The sequence below is a fragment of the Cydia amplana genome, chromosome 11 (assembly GCF_948474715.1).
Source record: "Cydia amplana chromosome 11, ilCydAmpl1.1, whole genome shotgun sequence".
Classification (NCBI taxonomy): Eukaryota; Metazoa; Arthropoda; class Insecta; order Lepidoptera; family Tortricidae; genus Cydia; species Cydia amplana.
This window is the reverse complement of record NC_086079.1, coordinates 15,446,609-15,467,245: the sequence shown is the minus strand read 5'-3', so window position 1 is coordinate 15,467,245 and position 20,637 is coordinate 15,446,609. Positions and strand designations below refer to the sequence as shown.

Here is a 20,637-nt window from a genome sequence, read left to right as displayed (position 1 = left end):
AGTGGCGAGTACCTAGTATTTCTTCAATAATTGACGCAAGGATAGCATTTTACCTAAATCAGTGTTGACCTCGCCGCTTACCGCGCCCCCTGGTGCATGACGGTCAAATCACTTACCTACTTAGTAAATTTAACAGAATATTATACTATAAGAATAGAATAAAACTTATTTTAAATTTGAATCTGTTATCATTGCTCTAGTCTTACTGCAGCTGCTTATACTTATTTCTACATGTCTACCTTGAGAATATACATAATTATACAGCAAATAAGAATAAATACAGAAATAAACCGTTTAAACTAGCTCAGCAAAAAATGCGTAATGAATACAATAGTAGGTCGTAAACTAACTCGGGGAATAGTAACTCGTAAATCCGATAAACTAATTGCACTCGGAAAAATGATTACCTTCCTGTAACTTGTACCTTGTACTGACTGTTTTTCATGGATCGACTAGCTTTTTAATCTCACAAACTCTTAATAAACAAAAATATCCAGACTAAAGGCAAAGAAGACAAACATATTTATAGAGATACGTAATATTGATTTTAAAAAAAAACATCATTCTAGGGTCAAAAATAAGAGAGGATGTTGTGTTCTTGATAAAATCTCAATAAAAAAACACTGCTAATAGATACCTACATATTATAATATGTATTGTTGGGTGTCCGGATATGCTTCATTTGAGATGGATTCCTTTTAATTAAGATATTTTAACAATAACACAGCGATAAAATAACAACAGATAAATAAGTGCAGTAAAACACAGTATAAAAACAGTAACATCTTGCTTTAATAGCCATGTGAAATGAAGGAACACGTGCATGCAGAAACGTGCCGCAGTATTAATGGCACTGTTTGTGTTTACGTATATACGCAATCTGACCAAAATTATTACCTCATTGCAAACTAAATGACTGTGCACTTCCTACATAGCCCGGTAATTTGAAATACACATCCGTAAAATTTAGATTACTTAATTAAGAATGAGATAGAGCTGACATCAGTTTGTATTTATTTTATATAGGCAATTTTAATACAACAATTGATTGAGACGGGCACGCAACCCCTTAAAAAGTAACTTTAATTAAAAACAGAGGTTTATATAATTAATTAGTATTTTCATTAAATACACGCCCGCAAACGACCTCAAACTATTCTGGATTCGAGATTAAAAATCATTTCAACAGGTAGCCATAAAAAAACTATGGCTGACAATTCGATCCCTAGCGGGGTAACTAAAAAATCCTTTCTATAGATGGTCAAGCAAATCTTGTCAGTAGAAAAAGGCGCGAAATTCAAATTTTCTATAGGACGATATCCCTTTGCGCCTACATTTTTCAAATTTGCCGCCTTTTTCTACTGACAAGATCTGCTTGATCATCTATATGTGCTCGACAGAATTAGCTGGTTACATTTTTCATTAAAAAAAAAACTTCAAATTATTCTATGTATACTTTGGCAAGCCATTTCCGGCCATAGAAAAAGGCGGCAATTTGAAAGATGTAGGCGAAAGGTTGTCCTCCCATAGAAAATTTGAATTTCGCGCCTTTTTCTATTGACACACTTTGCCAGAGTATGTGTTCTTATAATAAAAACATCGTTTCCAGAAGATCGGAAAGTTTCCGTAACGTCTGACGCAGGCTTAGTGCTAATGGGCCGCGTAATGCACTAAACGAAGTAAACGAGCTGTTATGTCAACACACAGCGATTACCCACTTTTGACTATCGGACATTATTTTGCAATTTATTCTGTATCGGTTTCGATTCTAATTGTTTAGACACTTTAGAGCGTGAAGTAACCTTGTAATGTATAAAATTAATTCGTTACAATTAGGTCATCGAGTTTACTCGTTTGCTTAAGTTTTAGTAGGTTGGATTATGTAGACATTTTTCTCGTGTATTTTTCCATCGAATTATTGTCTAGTTTCTATTTAAACGTGTTATCACATTTAAATTTTTAAATATAGGTATATTCTATTTGTGTGTTGTGTGGTCTTAACAAAATATTTGAGGTCAGAGGGTCAGTCAGAAGTAACTGTAATTAGATGTAAACATTCCTGTTTATACTTACTATATTATGATAATTTCATTGCTTATCATTACCTATGTACTTTTGAAGATCGATTCTACTAATAAAACCGAATCCACCGAAGAAGTACAAATATATGCCATTGTGCTCCAGCGGATAAAAAAATTGCGCTTTGAAAAAATATGATGATATTACGTCTATTTTAACAAGTCTTTAACAATTAACAATCTGTCTCACCACTTACATTTAAAAACGACGTGCTTAAATAGGTAGGTCAATGATATTATATAACCATAGATAGGTTATACTCATACTTGAGGAGCACAAAAAATACTTCCATATTTATTTCTGTGCCTGCGAAGAAATCTGTTATTTTTGATTAATTTTCTCATTCCATCCATCTTTGTCACACTGTTGTTAAGCATAAGGTCGTCTCTTTCTCTTTCGGTCTGCGGGAGCTCGTTAGCACGTGCACATTTCTCGCTTGTCCAGCCGCGTCTAAAGGCAACTTGTCCAATTTGTCACAAGGTAAGCGCTTCAATTTTGGAACGCCTGTAACCTATCTTGAGTTATAAATCATTGAGGTAGGTACATGAAAATTGGCTACATACTACTTTCATTGCTAATAATTATTACTTATACAAAGAAAATAATTACGGTTTTGAATCTAAAGCTTCTACTCTATTGATTTGAGTAAAAATTTCTAGCAATGAAGACTAGTACCAGACATAGATAGATGAAGACTAGCTAGATTGACTTTTCGCCCCCGAAAATCCTCAAATAAACATTGAAATCGTTAGAGCCGTTTCAGAGATCCTCAAAATATAAATGAATATACTTGGTCAACCAGATCTTGACAGTAGAAAAGGGCGGCAAATTTGAAAAATGTAGGCGCGAAGGGATATCGTCCCATAGAAAATTTGAATTTCGGGCCTTTTTTTACTGACAAGATTTGGTTGACCAGCTATATAATACAGTGTGGAAAGATAAGTCGGGCCCTGGAGGGAAACTATAGTCCGTCAACCAAATCTTGTCAGTAGCAATGTAAAGCAAACTAAAGTAGGGCAACACTCAAAGAGCAGTATTGCGCTAAGAAAAGCAGCAATGTACATCGAACCAACAGTTTTTTTTTTCCGCTGAGCGCGCCCTGCGTGCGTACGTCAATTCAAATTGTCACTCGCGGTTTATTGAAAAAAAATTGAAACATGGACGGACAATTTAAAAGCGATGTTAAAACAATGTTAATCAAAATGATGAACAAATTTGAAGATATCAAAAACAACTCCCTATAGTAGTGCTTATATTCTCTTTGTTCCCTATCTATGTCTTCTAAGTTTACTAAAATAAAATCATATCAAAATGCAGATAATTAGATAGTGCATATATTTGTTATTTACAATATAATATGCCACTTGTTAATGTAAATTAGTGTACTGTTCTGGATGAATATGACATACCTGTGTAATTTTTTTGATTGGTATATATTGTACAATATACATATTAAAAATAAAACAACTGATATTTGGGTGTTTATTTAATTTAAAGGTAAATAAGATAAGGGTCACTTTTCGACTTGGTTGCGTTTTATACGTACATAAACCGCCATAGGTAAGTATTGTCTGAAAAGATACTACCTACTACGAACGCCTTATATTGGGCAAGATTTAATCCTGCAACAAACATGTATGGATTAGGTAGATATTGCGAAAGAACGGCCATATAATCAAGGCTCTTAATACTGTTTAAAAGGTTTACCTTTGTAAATAGTCACAACTGATTGCTGAAAATATTAGACATGTGGGCCTATGGACGGTTTCCAGGACACAATTTATGGTCTTGTTGGATAGATTTAGGCATAGGTACGTTTTAATTTTATTTATGCCTTTTAACCCTAAAACAAAAAAACTGAACATAATCTTAAAAGTTCGAAATAGTTCTTCCAATACTAGTCATAACCTCAATTTTTAGTAATGTTTACCATCAACGAGCATGATTGTACATTGTAGGCCCCTTAGCTTTGCTTATTCTTATTTAATGTATTGGTATTTAATGGTGACAGCAGAAATATCTCTTGAAACAGAAACGATTCAGAATGAAAACCAAATGAAAACAAATAAGGTGACGGCTGTCATTCACGATCCACATTCCACAGATAAAACACAGATGACACGCGTTTTGGAATTATTTGAACACAGTGTTGCTAACCCGCGATTTTTCAAATTTGCCGCCTTTTACTACTGACAAGATTTGGTTGACGGACTTTACCTTAAATCGTTAAGCTGGCTCATTTTACTTAAAGGAGACATACCTTTATTTTTAAAAAGAAACAAAACTGCACTCAAAGATTTTCTAAAACTCGCTTGCCTCGCCCGGGACTCGAACCAATTAAAAAAAAAAAACACTCCCTATTTTATTATACTAATCGATAGTATTATTATTCAGGATAAAATTTCTCTAACAAACATTTGGTCTTAAAAATAAAAATGATCGTTAAATCTTCTTCGATGAAATTTGCTATTTGAGGATTTTCGGGGGCGAGCAATTCTGTATATAAAAGAATGGCTCGTTTATAGGTATAAGATATGTTCATGTCAATTTCAGAAGTCGTTTTAAAATGGTTAGGTTCGTGTGACATTTGTAGTTCCTGTCGCCGGACTCGGCGAGGAAATAATGATGATGATGTGTTGTGAACTGTTGTGCAGGGAAGAGTTGATAGCAACAGCAAAACTTTTTTATTCCTCTCATTTCATAACGAGCAAAAAGTCGCGTGTCCCACTTGTACCTACCTACGAGTTTGTGCCATCAATATAAAACCACCGCGTTTAATTATTTCTTGACAGACATTAGGTACTTATGTCTCGATTTATTGATGCGTCGATAATCGGTAACAGGTTTTGTTTTGTTTTATAGGTCATGTAACTTCTTAGTTTGCGTAAAAGTCAAGTTCTCGAGAGGATCAGTATAACAAAATGAGACCATATACCTACTATTAATGAATACGTGTGTCAGCGAACAACGAAATTTTGAAGTTGCTTAAATCTTGTACAATAGGTACACTTAATAGGAAGCTGCGAGCTCTTTGGTCTCCTGTAGCTACGGTGCAGACTCAGAGACGCCACGTAACTTCTTCGACAACTCTTTGACAGCTGATCCAAAAGTCATTGACCGAAGCAAATAGAACCGCCAAAATAATTAATTCACAGGCAGTTCATTATAATTAGGTATCGGTTAAAATGGATCGATCACAAAAGACCGACATGGAATCAAACGTGTGTACCGTGTGAATGAAAGGCGGTCAGCAAAGTACGTTTACTTTATAGTTAAATCGGGAGTAGGTTAGATTTGAATCTGTACCCAGTTAGCTTTTAAAATTATAGCACACCTTCATTTAATATCGATGATAATACCCACCAAATATTAACTAAGGCACTATGACTTCAGAGCTGTAAGATGACGCGAATTCTCATAGCTCATCAGCTAATTTGCATCAATCAATCAAACCTGCTGACAACATTTCTAGCGAATCAATTGAGAAAATCTATAAAGAAGACCAGCCAGAAGTACGAGTACCTAATGAAAGCATTTTCGCCTGAGCTGAAACGGAGGCGCTTCGCGCTCTCTCGGTCTAAAATAAGTAAATAAGTTACAGATTTATAAAAGTATTTCTACTAGCCCTCATGAAGTTTAATTTTTTTGTGTTTTATAATAAAAAAAAAAACAAATAATTTATCTTAAATACTAATAACAGGTAATAAACTTGATCTGGTTTTGTTACGAGTTTGATCTGGAAAGCGACATTTCTGGTTGAAGAAATGACACTTTTGAATCTGACAGATCATATCCATTAACTAATTCAGATCAAATTCATAGCTGTTATTACAATCAGAATAAGGACTCTAGTATTCGTAATAGTTTTACGGATCTCTTGCACAAACGTTTTTTACATTATTTAGGCGAGTTATCGATTTTTTTTTTAATTAAATTTAGAAACACAAATGCTTAGTCCACACACACGCCACTAGACTAGTGTACTAAATACCTGTTTGAGGCTGTTTGCACTTCAGACCGCGGCCGCGTTACAGTAGAAAACACCTATAAATTAATTGTGTTCATTGGTTTGTTTGTCCTCGCCAGTTACTGGAAGTGTCATTCTATAGTGTAAAGTTAAACTTAGATAGGTACTTAAACCGAATTGAACTGTAGATTGACTATTTATTGATTATTTCTCATTAGTCTCATTACTCTTTATACATTCAATTTGCTATCGATGGCAGAGTGTTTTTATGCTATAGGATGTTTACGTACGAACTGTGGTACGGCGTAAAATTTTGACATTGCATGCATTTGAATACATTACCTATGTGCATGTATTTTAGTTTATTTAATGGACATGGTACAGATTGTAAAACAAAATTAACGAAATTGTCATTGAAAGGACCTCACAAAAATATAGTTTACATTGCCGAAATCTGATATGTGAATTCACAATCAAAATCGTTCAAAACTTAGTAAGCAACTTGATAACAGTTCAGGCACCGGTGAGACTTGTGATCTCGTGTTCAATTGAAATCTATAAGATATTCCTGTACATAAGATTAGAACCCAATTTCCGAAATCCAGGCGCGGGATCATTAAATTCTTGAATGGAGCAACGCAGGACTAGAAACTAATCTCTAATAGGCGTGGCTCACTTCGCGATTTCGTCGCGTCGCTACAAGTAGGTAAATGCAGTCCACACCAATTTTGGTGTCTTAGCCATATAGTAGTTGCCGCGCACCGCTACAGAACGGACGCCTGCTCGCGCTAGCGCCACCTAGCGATCATATCTTTCGTAATAGACGCGTTTTGTTAGAGAGTGAATTTTCTGTACTTAGTACTATTATTTATTCTGTGTCTCTATCTAGAATCTGCACAAAATAGAAAATAAAATTTACCTACGGCAGGTGCAGGATCTCGCAAGGCTCTTTATTCGCCGACACACTTATTAAGCTACCGGAGGTTTTCAAAGCAGTTTTTCCACGTTTCGATGATGAAAGTGAATTAACACGGTACAATGGTTTCAGGATTTGCGCGGTATTCTTAGAAACTTAAAAGTGTGCAAAGACTAGTTTAAAAAAAAGCGGCCAAGTGCGAGTCGGACTCGCCCATGAGGGGTTCCGTATTTAGGGGATTTATGAAGTAAGTATTAAAAAAACTACTTACTAGATCTCGTTCAAACCAATTTTCGGTGGAAGTTTGCATGGTATGTACATCATATATTTTTTGTTAGTTTTGTCATTCTCTTATTTTAGAAGTTACAGGGGGGGGGACACACATTTTACCACTTTGGAAGTGTCTCTCGCGCAAACTAATTCAGTTTAGAAAAAAATGATATTAGAAACCTCAATATCATTTTTGAAGACCCAACCCCACACGTATGGGTTTGATGAAAAAAAAAATTTTTGAGTTTCAGTTCTAAGTACCTATGGGGAACCCCCAAAATGTATTGTTTTTTTTCTATTTTTGTGTGCAAATCTTAATGCGGTTCACAGAATACATCTACTTACCAAGTTTCAACAGTATAGTTCTTATAGTTTCGGAGAAAAGTGGATGTGACATACAGACGGACAGACGGACAGACAGACAGACATGAACGAATCCATAAGGGTTCCGTTTTTTGCCATTTGGCTACGGAACCTTAAAAACGATGTTACAGTTATAGGTTAGGTAAGTATCTACCCAGTATTAAATTAATGTAACGATTGTTAATTGTATGTGAAGTGATTGAATTTCAAAATAATGAAATTCAAGACAGGAATCCTTTATAAGGGGTATTTATATACTCCTGATTATTAATCTAATTGAAGGTCGTACATAATTAAATGAACATCCGGTATAAACGTACTCGTACAAGCACCAAGTTTGTAATATGACGCTAGTTCCCATGTAATTTGCCTCAACTCAACTGTCATCTCCATATAGGTAACATATCTTGATCTAGATTTCCATAAAACATTAATTATATTGGAGATCACACTTCTTTGGTGGATTCGGCTGGCAATCATTGGCACATTACATATTCTGTGCCAGACTGCCGTATTCGAACTTCAAGATATTCACAAGAGACGACACGTACTAGGTCCATTCTAGATACGTTATAGTTTAGATTTCAACTAGTTCTCTATTGCAGCGCAATTCGGGCAACCAATGTCACTTTTACGATAGATCGTGTTAGATATCTATTAGATGTGAATTAGATCTCTAAGTAATATCTTGTGGAAATCGTTCAAGAGTATCTCCAGAATCACGGAAATGTCAAATTTGACAGGCTAGATCTTAAACATATCGTTATCGTATCTTGGCGATGTCTAAAAGATATCTAATAGATGTCTATTACAAAATCCGAATCAGGCCCTTAGCTTATTTATTAGACACGTCAGACACGTGTCAAGAGGAGTTTGTACCAATTTATGTTTTCCACTTAAAGTTTGCTCGGCACATTAGTCGGGGTGTGTCTAATAAGATCCTTGTTATGTGTTACGGTGCTAATTCCTTTAGTACATGCGAATATGTGAATAATATTTGTAAACTTGGTGAGTAGCTAACTTAGCTAAGCTAAGAGTGAGAAATGAGTCTGTCTTGTCTTGCCATGCAACTTTAGGCACGTTTGATGTGGAATATTGTGAAAGAAATTGTACATATTCAAGATTTTTAATATAAACATTTATTGAAGAACAGAAATTCCCAAATTAAAAGTCGATTACAGATCCATCGATATTAAACTTTCGTGAGACATATTTTAAACTGTTTATACGATAACGGTTTCACTCACTTGAATTTTTAGTCGCTATTAAATTAAAAATATAAAAACACTCCTAATACTATATATATGCTAAAAAAATCAATATTATGCCAAAAATGCCTTACATCATTATGGAAAAGAGCTAATACTCTTCAAACTGCTGAATATGTAGATTTCTATCAAGAACCACCGCAAGGAAAGTAGCTTTCATGTAAAAGAAACCGAATCGATATCGGTCACTCCGTTGGATAGCTACGCTGCTACAGACAGACACACAGACAGACAACATATACCTAACACCCCTCTTTTTGCGTCGGGGGTTAAAAAAATATCTGATCGAAATTCGGTAACATCAGGCACCCTAAGAGAAGACTTTGCCCTCGTGTTGTAAATCTGTCGCAGATATTTTCATCATAATAAAATTATTGGCTCTCGATCACGATACCCAAGGACGATTCGAAGTGTCCCAATTGTAAGAGAAAACTAGAACGTGGAAGGTTCCCTTGACCTGTCGCTATCAATCGAATGTTTGATTGTTTGCCCATGGTTATGGTTGGTTTGGATGGAAAACGCTACATTATGTTGGGCTAAAAACATATCTGTTATATATCTACTAACTATACACGTATACAGGGCCAGATTAAGCATGTCGGGGCCCCTAGGCAGTGCAATGCTCGGGGCCCCCTTACAGTTAATTCTGCATACATAAGTTTAGTTGTTCAGTACAGGGAAGTAAGTTTGCGGTTTTAATTTCAACCTTCAGGTGTCGGTTGAGCCGATCCGAACATGCCGAACGATGTCTTTTTCGCTCTTGCGTGGACATAAAGGTTTTTTATATTAGTTTTTGCCGATTCCTCCTTGCGTCCAGTGTGGGGAGAGCTCTTTTTTTCTCAATAAGTAGTTAAATATTTTGCGAGGCTGAACAGCGATTGTCCGACCATATGAGCCACATGATTAAAATTTACCTAATAATAAATATTTTACATGTGTTTAAATGATTATTCATTAACCAGTCAAACGAGCATATAAGTACTGGGTAAATCGGAAAATCAACAAAAATCGCGAGCGCAGCGAGCGCGAAATTTTTTGTGAAAAAATTGTGAAAACGTGTTAAAAAAGCCTAAAAATCCGAAGTTACCCAGTGAGGCGAGCTTTCATGCGAGGTCAAAGCCGTGCTTCAGGATAAGCTCAGCTAGATCACAGACGCCAACCAATGTCCATTGTATTAAAAAGCGAGACCGCAGGCCGAGCTTGGCGCAACGAGGCCAAAGGCTAAGCTGAAGAAGAGATTTGGTAGACGAACCAAAAATTGAGGTAAAAAGTGAGGCTGAAGGTCGAGCTCAGCAATCTCCACATACTTAACAAGCCCGAAGCGTACTTATAACCAGCGAGGTGAGCTTTCATACGAGGCAAAAGGCTAAGATTCTGAAATCAATGTTTATATTTGTTAAAAAGCGACGCTGAAGGTCGAACTGTAAGAAAGCAGCGCTCTAATACGAACCAATCATCAAATGTTACTTAACAATAATATATGTGTCATACAAGAGTTACTCGGAGGGCCGAAGTTTCATTAATGAGGTTTTAGGCTCTCGGGAGCCTGAAATTCGAGCTCGATTTCCAGACTTTAAAAGCTATAAAATAACATAATTTACATAAGCATTTGATGATTGTGTGTCTGAGAAACTGATATTGGACATTAGGTATAAGTAGGTACCATAAAAAATTATTTATGAATTTTGGCCATATGAAACACAATTTTTTTTGGCGCGCGAGGGGCCGCCGGGCCCCCTAGCCGAGACGGGGCCCCCTAGCCGAGGCGGGGCCCATAGGCAGTTGCCTACTCTGCCTTAGGGTTAATCCGGCCCTGCACGTATATATATATATATATAGGCTCCAACCTGCGAGAATACTGGAGACCGATACAAATTATAACAATTTATTATGGTCTCAGCTGGTTTTGATACGACTTCAACGATCGCCTTGGAAATTGGCGCGCATCTCTCGCACGACTATCACTTCATTTCACATGCATAATAAAACGTGAATGATCTTCAAGGTCGTATCAAACAAAACTAGTTCAAAACCATGCAAAATTGTAGATCTGAATCAGGCTCCGAATCCGAACGAACTTAGTTAAAATAGGAATAAAAAAAATATTTTTAAGGAATTTGGTCCCAATAAGTACTTCTCGAAAATATGGAAATTGCGCATACAAGTACCGGGTACCTACTTTATTTATTCAACAAATATTGTGATGTAGCTAATATTATAAACGAAAATAAATATGTATACTTAGGTATAATAATATGTTAAAAATAATATATAAAAATAAAACAAGAAAGAAACTTTAGTCTATCTTAATAAAAATCTACACCATGAAGATTCATATCTAACAGTCGAAAAGAGTTTATATTGCATTAAAAATAAAGTAATACCTATAATATAAGCCATAATTAAAGCTCTTTAAAAGTAATTTTCTTAAAATGTTATGTCCTATTCAAAGTATTCATAGAATGATTGATGATATAAACATAAATGACGTCACAGCCACAGCTTGTTATGTGTCATTAAAGTCATTATGCGCTGGCCTTGATATTGACACTGCAACTGGAAGTTTATTCGTAGTTTATTTTATTAGCTATTGGAGTTATCCTAAAATGAATGTCTCAATGTCTCATATTGGTTCCTCACCTTTTGATAGTGTGTGTTATTTTTATGTTTGGGGTTCTATCTATAGGTAGGTATAGGTATAGGTACCTAAATTTGATATTAGCACTTATAATAATTTGTTTTAGCGTTTGTTTTTTATTAATACTTATTGCGCAAGTAACTTATAGAGTGCCCAAACTTGTTTTTCATATTCTAGAAATATCTCTTCGCAAGTACGCATCGCAAGGATAATATTAATTCACTTTAATATTACATATATTCATAAAACGCTTTAGAATATTTCAATCTACTAGTTGTGTGACGTCACAGCATGCTATGTGTCATCGACGTCATTATGCGTTGTCCTCGACATTGACACTGCAACTGGTTCGCGGCCACCGGCGGAACGGACAGACGCAAGCTACAAGTGTCTAGCGGACCTATTCTATATTATTATGTATAGAAGAAGCAGAAACTTCCGATATCGAAATTCTACAACTCAAAACAATTGAATAACACTGACTACTCGTATTGTAACACGAAAAAGACTCTAATTCAAACTTTTATAAAATTCATAATACCTACTCAATATGAAATCATCTTTTCGCCAGGCCAACCCTAGGTCAGATCGCAAATAAACGTTCTGTCAAAATGTGCCAAAATGCCAGCGTAAACAACTAAACATTGAATGCGTCACACTCGACGAAAAAAATGCCCTCCTTTTAATTTTCTTGTGGTATCGAACCAAAGAATGTATTGGTTTTCTTTATAGGTATGTCCCCCTTTCCATCTTGCTTCCCTTGACTTGACATTACGCTATGGCCAACATTTTGGCTTCGCTGATTGGGTTGAAGAGTTCATGCTTAGGACGCAGGTGACCCTGTAGCAATATTGGCTAAGCGACTTGTCCTGAGGTGACAAAACCATTTCGTGAGTCAGTTTAAAATTCCATTCGTCCCACTTTTTTTTACTTCAATTTGTAACATTTCTGCATTCTTTAAGCAATAATAATAACCCTGAAGTTGTTTTTGTCTATATGCAATTTTGACCGCTTACAATTAGGCTACGTAAAATTAATGGTTTCAGAGAACGCATCAATTTTGCGTTCATGTTGAATTTTTGTCCTACCCTTATCCCAGTAGACCCATAATTTTGCGCCAAAGAATTTTATTTCCGGTTGTCCACCATGTAGAAGGTGGTCTGCCTATTCCCATCGATTGTTCTGGGAGGTTAAGAACCGTTTCGTGGGATGAGGTTTCCAGGTGTTTCTTTACGTCTCATTCAATTCAATTACAATTTATTTATTTAATAAAGATAACAATGATCTTATTTTGTTTTTTGTGCCCCTACCAACGTAATTGTTCTTCTTTTTTTTGATAACTCTATTATTTTTCACCACACCAGCTCGGAAAGGCTTACTTTGCACTTCAAAAACTGATAGCAATGTTGCATTTTATTCACATGTGAGGCAAAGTAATCAAATGCAAATTTTGAGTTATTTTCATATGTTTGCTCGTAGAATTTACTTTTAAATGATGATTTTGGATGATAAATATTTAATAACATTCATTTGGATTTGATTTGGTTTGATTTTGTTTGATATTTTACATTTAATATTTGCTTTGAAAAACCCTCGTGCTTTGAAACCCTCGCAACGCTCAAAATTCCATTTTTCGAATCATTTCAATTTTGGAATCTTTCATTTGCTCGGGTATCAATATTAGCATGAGCGGTTAAACAACAACTTTGCCCCCCTGTAAAACAAATAACTATAAAATAGTACCTATGGAGGAAGTCGAATATGCCCTTATTAAACTATGGTCAGATCCTCTCCTCTATCATTGGCCTTCGCGACACCGTGGATTTTTCCGTGATTCCCATGGCTTTTAAGTGAGTGACTAGTGTAGTAATATTGTTTAATACCTAAACTGTTACAGATGTAGTAAGCATTTGAAGTTAAATATGTACATAATAACAGGATGTAGGTGTTTCAGACGCTCTTTGTCTTTTTGGTAAATTACACTGTTGTTAAATAAAAAAGTCTAGATAGTAACAATCGTCAGTTTCACACAGAAAAGTTTTTTGTCTAAGTATGAGGAAGAATTAACGGGCAAACTACATTCGCATGTTGACATTATATTTTTATAGATTTTATTATTTATTCTAACGCGCAAATGTAAACCTGTCGTATTAGATTTCTTTTTATTTTCTTTGAGTTTTAGATATACATACTGTCTGAATACAAAGTACCCTGATTAAGGCCCGATTTGGACGAACAAAAATATAAGCATTGTATTGTATTGTATGGATGGACTGACATAGGTGTACCTAACTATTTAGGTACCTATGTACCTAATCATAAATTGTTTCGTTGAATTAACTTCTCAAGTAGGTATTTAGAGACTGTGTCTATTGATTTTTTAAGAGAAAATAGTAGTTGGTACAAATATTTACTTGATTTGTGTAGAAGTTGTACAAAATAAGGCACAAATTTGTAGGACATCCGGTAAATTCCGATAATTGCGCAGTCAGTAATTGCTGTTTTCCTTCAACCTTATACTTTCTATTGTCCTTTTAACAATACTATTACGCATTTATTATTTAATAAGACAACATTACAGAACATTAATTTAAATGTAAGAAGCCTAAATTAATCTAAAATTAAATAAATACAAAATAATGTAAAACTAAAAAGCCCCACTTAACCCGTGCCCATGACACTCGCTGCGTTGCCGGGTCGCATTACAATAATACAGCCTTTGCACCAGAAATCACACACTAATTGCATAATCACTGCTCGACTTTGCAATCCTTTTTAATAAGGTAAACATTGCCAAAGAGATCATCACAAATAACATGTAATTAAATACGATAACCATTATTATGAGTGCAGCTAATGTAGTGGTAACCGCCAATTAAGCGAAGTGACGATTGTTCAATGGTTCCATTTTTTTCAATAATTAATATTCCAATGTCGTGTTCTTAATTGTCATTTAGCTATAACACCGTCAATTAACAAACGATCGACTCCTCTGTATTTGCAAATGTTGGATTACTCAGGAACCGTTGACTGCCAAGCGACGTTGAACTGTTGAATCTTCATGAAAAAATAATTGCATTGTTGTAAAGGAAGGAGACATAATGTGCTGGTGAATTATTATTTTAAAATCGATCGAAAATTACAGCTCCGATAGGAAGACAGCGATTTAGACGTTGTAGAGCATATTTCCCATCTGTGATCAACGGTAACAACAAATAGGAATACCTAGATGAAATAATAGCGCAATTATTGTCAGCGGGTGTACGTGATTGAAATCCAGTCATAGCACAATCCCAGTCTGCGGTTTGTATGACGTCCGGAGGCTCGTCGCGGTTGGCCCACGGTACGTAGGTACAGGAAACGGTACGTAGGTGCAGGAAATCAGGACCAAGAGGAAACGAGCTAGCCTAGGCCGTAGGTCATGTATAGGGTACACCTAGCCTAGTCATAAAATTTAATCACGTTTAATACAACTTTTCGCGTAATACTCTATTTTACACAAGACTTTATTTATGTGATGAAACTAATAATTTTACTGTATCCCATTTTTATTAATATATGTATGTAATAGGTATGTACCTATTTATGAGACTGTGCAAATCGCGAATAAGGAAAACAGCCGGGTTATACCGGGTCATTATGGAAAAGTATAAAACTATAAATAATTATTAAGAAGTGTGAAAAGTATATTGGAAACACCGAGCTCACTAGCAGTTTTTTGTTTCTGGAATTTTATTGTTCACTATCGTTATATTATGTAACCTCTTTTGTCCCTAGTAACCTCAACCAGCTGTTTGGCCAAATCCTCAAACAAGCTCTGAGCTCCCGGGCACCACGGACCGAAGGTCTCGACACCGAAAGAAACAAAGTTGTAATTGCAGTGGCGTAGCTAGGCATGGGCGAAGTGGGCCGTCGCCCACGGCCTCGCGCCCCATGAGGGGCCTCGCGCGAGGCCCCTTCGGGCACAGTGAAAGAAAAAGGCCTCGCAGATTCGATTTCGCCCACGGCTAGATTAGTTCACGCTACGCCACTGTGTAATTGGCGTCGAGACCCCCGTATTTCGGCCTTTTGAGGATCTCGGCAGCTTCGGCTAGCATGTCAAATTTGTGTATCATCATCTTCCTCGCGTTGTCCCGGCATTTTGCCACGGCTCATGGGAGCCTGGGGTCCGCTTGGCAACTAATCCCAGTAATTGGCGTGGGAACTAGTTTTTACGAAAGCGACTGCCATCTGACCTTCCAACCCAGAGGGTAAACTAGGCCCGTATTGGGATTAGTCCGGTTTCCTCACGATGTTTTCCTTCACCGAAAAGCGACTGGTAAATATCAAATGATATTTCGTACATTTAAGTTCCGAAAAACTCATTGGTGTGTATGTGTGTCAAATAACATAATGGACTCTAATGACATTCATAGATTTGACATATCCAATTCTATTTTTGCCTCGAATACTCGTCTGTGGGCAGCTTTAATAACAATTTGTGTTGAAGGAATGTGTAAACAGGGTTGGGCAAAATACTGGCTTCCACGTATTTGAAATACAAATTACAAAATACATTTTTAAAAGTATTTGAAATACAAAATACAAACTACTTTGGTGACGGGTATTTGAAATACAAAATACAAATTACAGTGTTTAAAATAACGTATTTCAATTACAAAATATACCTTTATTTATTTTTTTGTTTAGCATTTAGTTTTAACGTTAACGAATATCCTTTCATATAAACTTATAGGGTCATTGCGCTAGTTTTCGCCAAGCTCTAGTTTACGTCCACTTGACGAAATTTGAATATATACCTACATTCCTGCACAAATTTGGACTGATTTCAATCCTTATGTCTAAGGCGTCTAAGCAATATATCTGTCTACATATAACAATGATATTTCGCAAAAAGGAAGCGCTGGTGGCCTAGCGGTAAGAGCGTGCGACTTGCAATCCGGAGGTCGCGAGTACGAACCCCGGCTCGAACCAATGAGTTTTTCGGAACTATGTACGAAATATCATTTGATATTTACCAGTCGCTTTTCGGTGAAGGAAAACATCGTGAGGAAACCGGACTAATTCCAATTACGGCCCTAGTTTACCCTCTGGGTTGGAAGGTCAGATGGCAGTCGCTATCGTAAAAACTAGTGCCAACGCCAATTACTGGGATTAGTTTCCAAGCGGACCCCAGGCTCCCAATAGCCGTGGCAAAATGCCGGGACAACGCGAGGAAGATGAAGATTTCGCAAAAAGTAGTAAATTAAAAATGAAATATATATTTGATAATCCGTCAAGTCATCGAAAACTAGTGCATGAACGGAAACTACTGCAATGACCCTATCCCCTAGATTTAAACGAAAAGTTCCACGCAGAAGTTGACCTAATATAGATCCAGTATCCAGCCAATGAAAATTGTATCTCGGCTGGATCGGAGATTCGCGGTCGGCTCACAGCTTGTGTGAGAGATTAGACATTTTAGGATTATAGAATTTAATAAAATGTATTTATAGAAATGTATTTTGAAGCTTGAAGTATTTGAAATACAAAATACTAAATACATGTGAGTGCAGTATTTGAAATACCAAATACAAAATACTTTTGAGGTAGTATTTGAAATACAAATACAAAATACTAATTTGTATTTCAAATACGTATTTCAAATACATGTAATTGAAATACTGCCCAACCCTGTGTGTAAATATTTAGACAGGTAAGGTGATCACAACCGGTGACTGTATTCCGCCGAGCGCACTCGCGGTTGAACACTCAGGGGGGTTTTCGAAAATTACAATATGCAGAACGTGTTTTTAAGGAAAACAGACAACATAATATAAGCTTATGCGCAGCCCGCTCGGGTCCATTTGATTCTGTTCCCTATTCTAGTGTATTGGAGTGATTTGTGCGTCATGGAGTTTGACAATTACGGGTTGAATTTGAAGACGTACAAGATTTATGAAGATCCTGAAAAGGAGGTAGGTTATTAAAGTTTACTAAAGTTAAAACAAAAATTGGTTTTTGTTTTGTCATACTCAAAGATGAAACCGCAAATAAAATACGGATTGCCTACATTTCTGAAAATAAATTTATAAACATTATTTGCTGCGAGCATCATGGGCACCTTTGCATCAGGAACGACTTGAAGCGTTTTGTCTTTTTTTAATTTATAATTTTTATTTTTATTTGTAATTTTAGATATAAATATAATAAATAAATGGTACCCACTTTTTAATGCCTATTATAACATGTTTAATCAATAACAAAATTTATCCACTATTATTAAAATGAAGTATAAACTAAATAAATTAAAACTAATAAAATAAATAAATAAAACTTACCCACCTATCTTAGGTCCCCCAGATCTGTCCCCTGCGGAAGGGTGCCCATAAGGCTGGCTACATTCTTACGCTGAATAGCTATGTCTATTCTTTGGCCTAGGAATGACCCAGCCCTACGATTTGATTCCTACGACACAAAAAAATCTTCAAAGAAAATTCTAAACTTGCCTTTAACTTTTTTTCAATTTACATAACCTTGTAGCTGTAGGTAATTCATATTTAATTACTTTCCTCGAGCAATTTTACTCATTTTCTATAACTAATTACTAATTGTTACTCAACTAATTATTTCTCAACTAATTTGAAATAATTGAAGTGGCATTTTCACATGCTTTCCGGTTAGGTATACCCACTTGCCCGGGACGGGAATTTCTGAAGTTGCGAAAGTCCGGTTTTCAAAAATAAGGGATCGGAATCCCGGGTCTTAGTCCCGAACGGGAAAACTTAGCAATGCTCTCAAGGCATTCAGTTACAGCCGTAGATAATGAAAGATGAAACAGTGATGCGTTATCCTTTTATCCATAAAATCTTTGTTTGTTTCGAACAAAAAATCGATTTGTATTGTTCGACTATTTTATTTCATTTAATTTTATTATTACAGATCATTCTAGACTGCTATAGTTCAAAAATATCATTATCCAATCATCAGCGCAACACGTGCCCCGCACGCTCGTCACTCAATTCAATTGGCCAATTCATTTTAATTTTCACAAGTCAATCGAACAATTATACGAATTTGAACTATTTGAAGCTTGTAAACTAGGTTGACCTGTTATACCGAGAATACGTCGTAGGCTAATTAATTGCCTACCAACAGTACCTATTTAAAAAAAAGCGGCCAAGTGCGAGTCGGACTCGCCCATGAAGGGTTCCGTATTTAGGCGATTTAAGACGTATAAAAAAAAACTACTTACTAGATCTCGTTCAAACCAATTTTCGGTGGAAGTTTACATGGTAATGTACATCATATATTTTTTTTAGTTTTATCATTCTCTTATTTTAGAAGTTACACACATTTTACCACTTTGGAAGTGTCTCTCGCGCAAACTATTCAGTTTAGAAAAAAATGATATTAGAAACCTCAATATCATTTTTTAAGACCTATCCATAGATACCCCACACGTATGGGTTTGATGAAAAAAACATTTTTGAGTTTCAGTTCGAAGTATGGGGAACCCCAAAAATTTATTGTTTTTTTTCTATTTTTGTGTGAAAATCTTAATGCGGTTCACAGAATACATCTACTTACCAAGTTTCAACAGTATAGTTCTTATAGTTTCGGAGAAAAGTGGCTGTGACATACGGACGGACAGACAGACGGACAGACGGACAGACAGACATGACGAATCTATAAGGGTTCCGTTTTTTGCTATTTGGCTACGGAACCCTAAAAAGGCGAGATAGTTTGCAAGTAGGATCTAATGAAGGGATCTAGGAAAAATGGAGGAGAATCTTCATGTGCCATTTTTTTCTAATGTTTTAGGATTTAATGAAGTTGAATTATAATTGGAAATAAGTAGATCGAATTCCAAATGTACAAAATATGTACATACATTTGATTGTAGATACGAATCCACTCTGGGAATCCCATGGCACAAAATATCTAGCAACATCTGATTAAGATGCAGAGAGCGCAACAAAATTGTGGTAAATAGATATGTTAAGTTAAACAACCGGAAAACGCCGTCCCGTTGACAACTTTAAACACTAAACTGTTGCATGACTGCGCAATTCTGTGTTACCTGCCTACTATTTAGTTACCTTTAACATAGAGGTGCTTCAAATAAATTTAAGCGTGGGGCTTGTTTGACCGGTTCCGAGTTTTCCGACATCTTTCACAAAACTTTATAAAAATTCTGTAACTAGTAAGTACCCGTTTGCCTTAAGTCAACCTACACTTAAACAAGATTATTAGTACATATTTTTAAAAACTCGACTAAGGAAAAATCGAAAGCACAGTGATATTCAGAATTAGAAAAAATTAAGCCAATAGGTATATAAATTGACAACAATTAAAAAAAAATCCAGCATTGTTTCATATGTAGAAGAAAAATTAATTTAATATTACCTAATTTATAAAACTTCGATAATTTGTACCATAATACTGTCACCTCCCCAAAAGGCCACTTTAAATAAATGTTTAAGGTGACTTTGGATCAAGTTACCATTATTTATATCGGTCGATTTTTATTTAATTTTATACTTCCAAGTTTATTTGTTGATTTTGCGTTAAGTTCATGCTTTTTATCTTATTCTTTCTAGCGTTCTAAAGTCTATTTTAGTCTACCGAATAAAAAATAGACTTTAGCGTCATTCATTTGTTTGATGTATGTCGACTCGCCATACTACCTCACCTGCGTTAGGCCGGTATAGACCTATAGACGACAATGTGGTGACCTCACCACTCATTGTGCATAAAGGATCATTACCTTGCACGTGGCCACTGGCCACGTGGCCACTGTGGCAAAGTCAGGGTCAGTACAGTCAACGAACGAGATACTCAGGGAGCCTAGCCTAGCCAAGATGACAATCATATTTCGACAAACGCCGAAAAATTGTATCGAGATGACAAATGCTACATAAAGTCGCGTGACAACATTACATAGGTACATTATTTAAGTTTTGATTGACGTTTTCTGTCAACGATTGTCATCTTGCAATGCATCTCTTTTTAGGGTTCCGTAGCCAAATGGCAAAAAACGGAACCCTTATAGATTCGTCATGTCTGTCTGTCTGTCCGTCTGTCCGTCTGTCCGTCTGTCCGTCTGTCTGTCCGTCCGTATGTCACAGCCACTTTTCTCGGAAACTATAAGAAC

General features: G+C 35.9%; 1 protein-coding gene across 3 annotated transcripts in view; it reads left to right on the top strand.

The window, feature by feature from the left end:
- The window catches only part of LOC134652077 (facilitated trehalose transporter Tret1), a 72,210-nt gene that overhangs the window by 7,535 nt on the left and 44,038 nt on the right, over window positions 1-20,637 (top strand). Inside the window, exon 1 of one of the 3 annotated variants that reach the window (XM_063507233.1) lies at window positions 17,319-17,458. The exons of the other annotated variants lie outside the window; for them this stretch is intronic. Within the exon in view, the coding sequence (XP_063363303.1) occupies window positions 17,393-17,458 (66 nt within the window). The 5' untranslated portion in view covers window positions 17,319-17,392. Of the gene's footprint in view, window positions 1-17,318; window positions 17,459-20,637 lie in introns of those variants that run through there. 3 annotated transcript variants of the gene reach the window in all.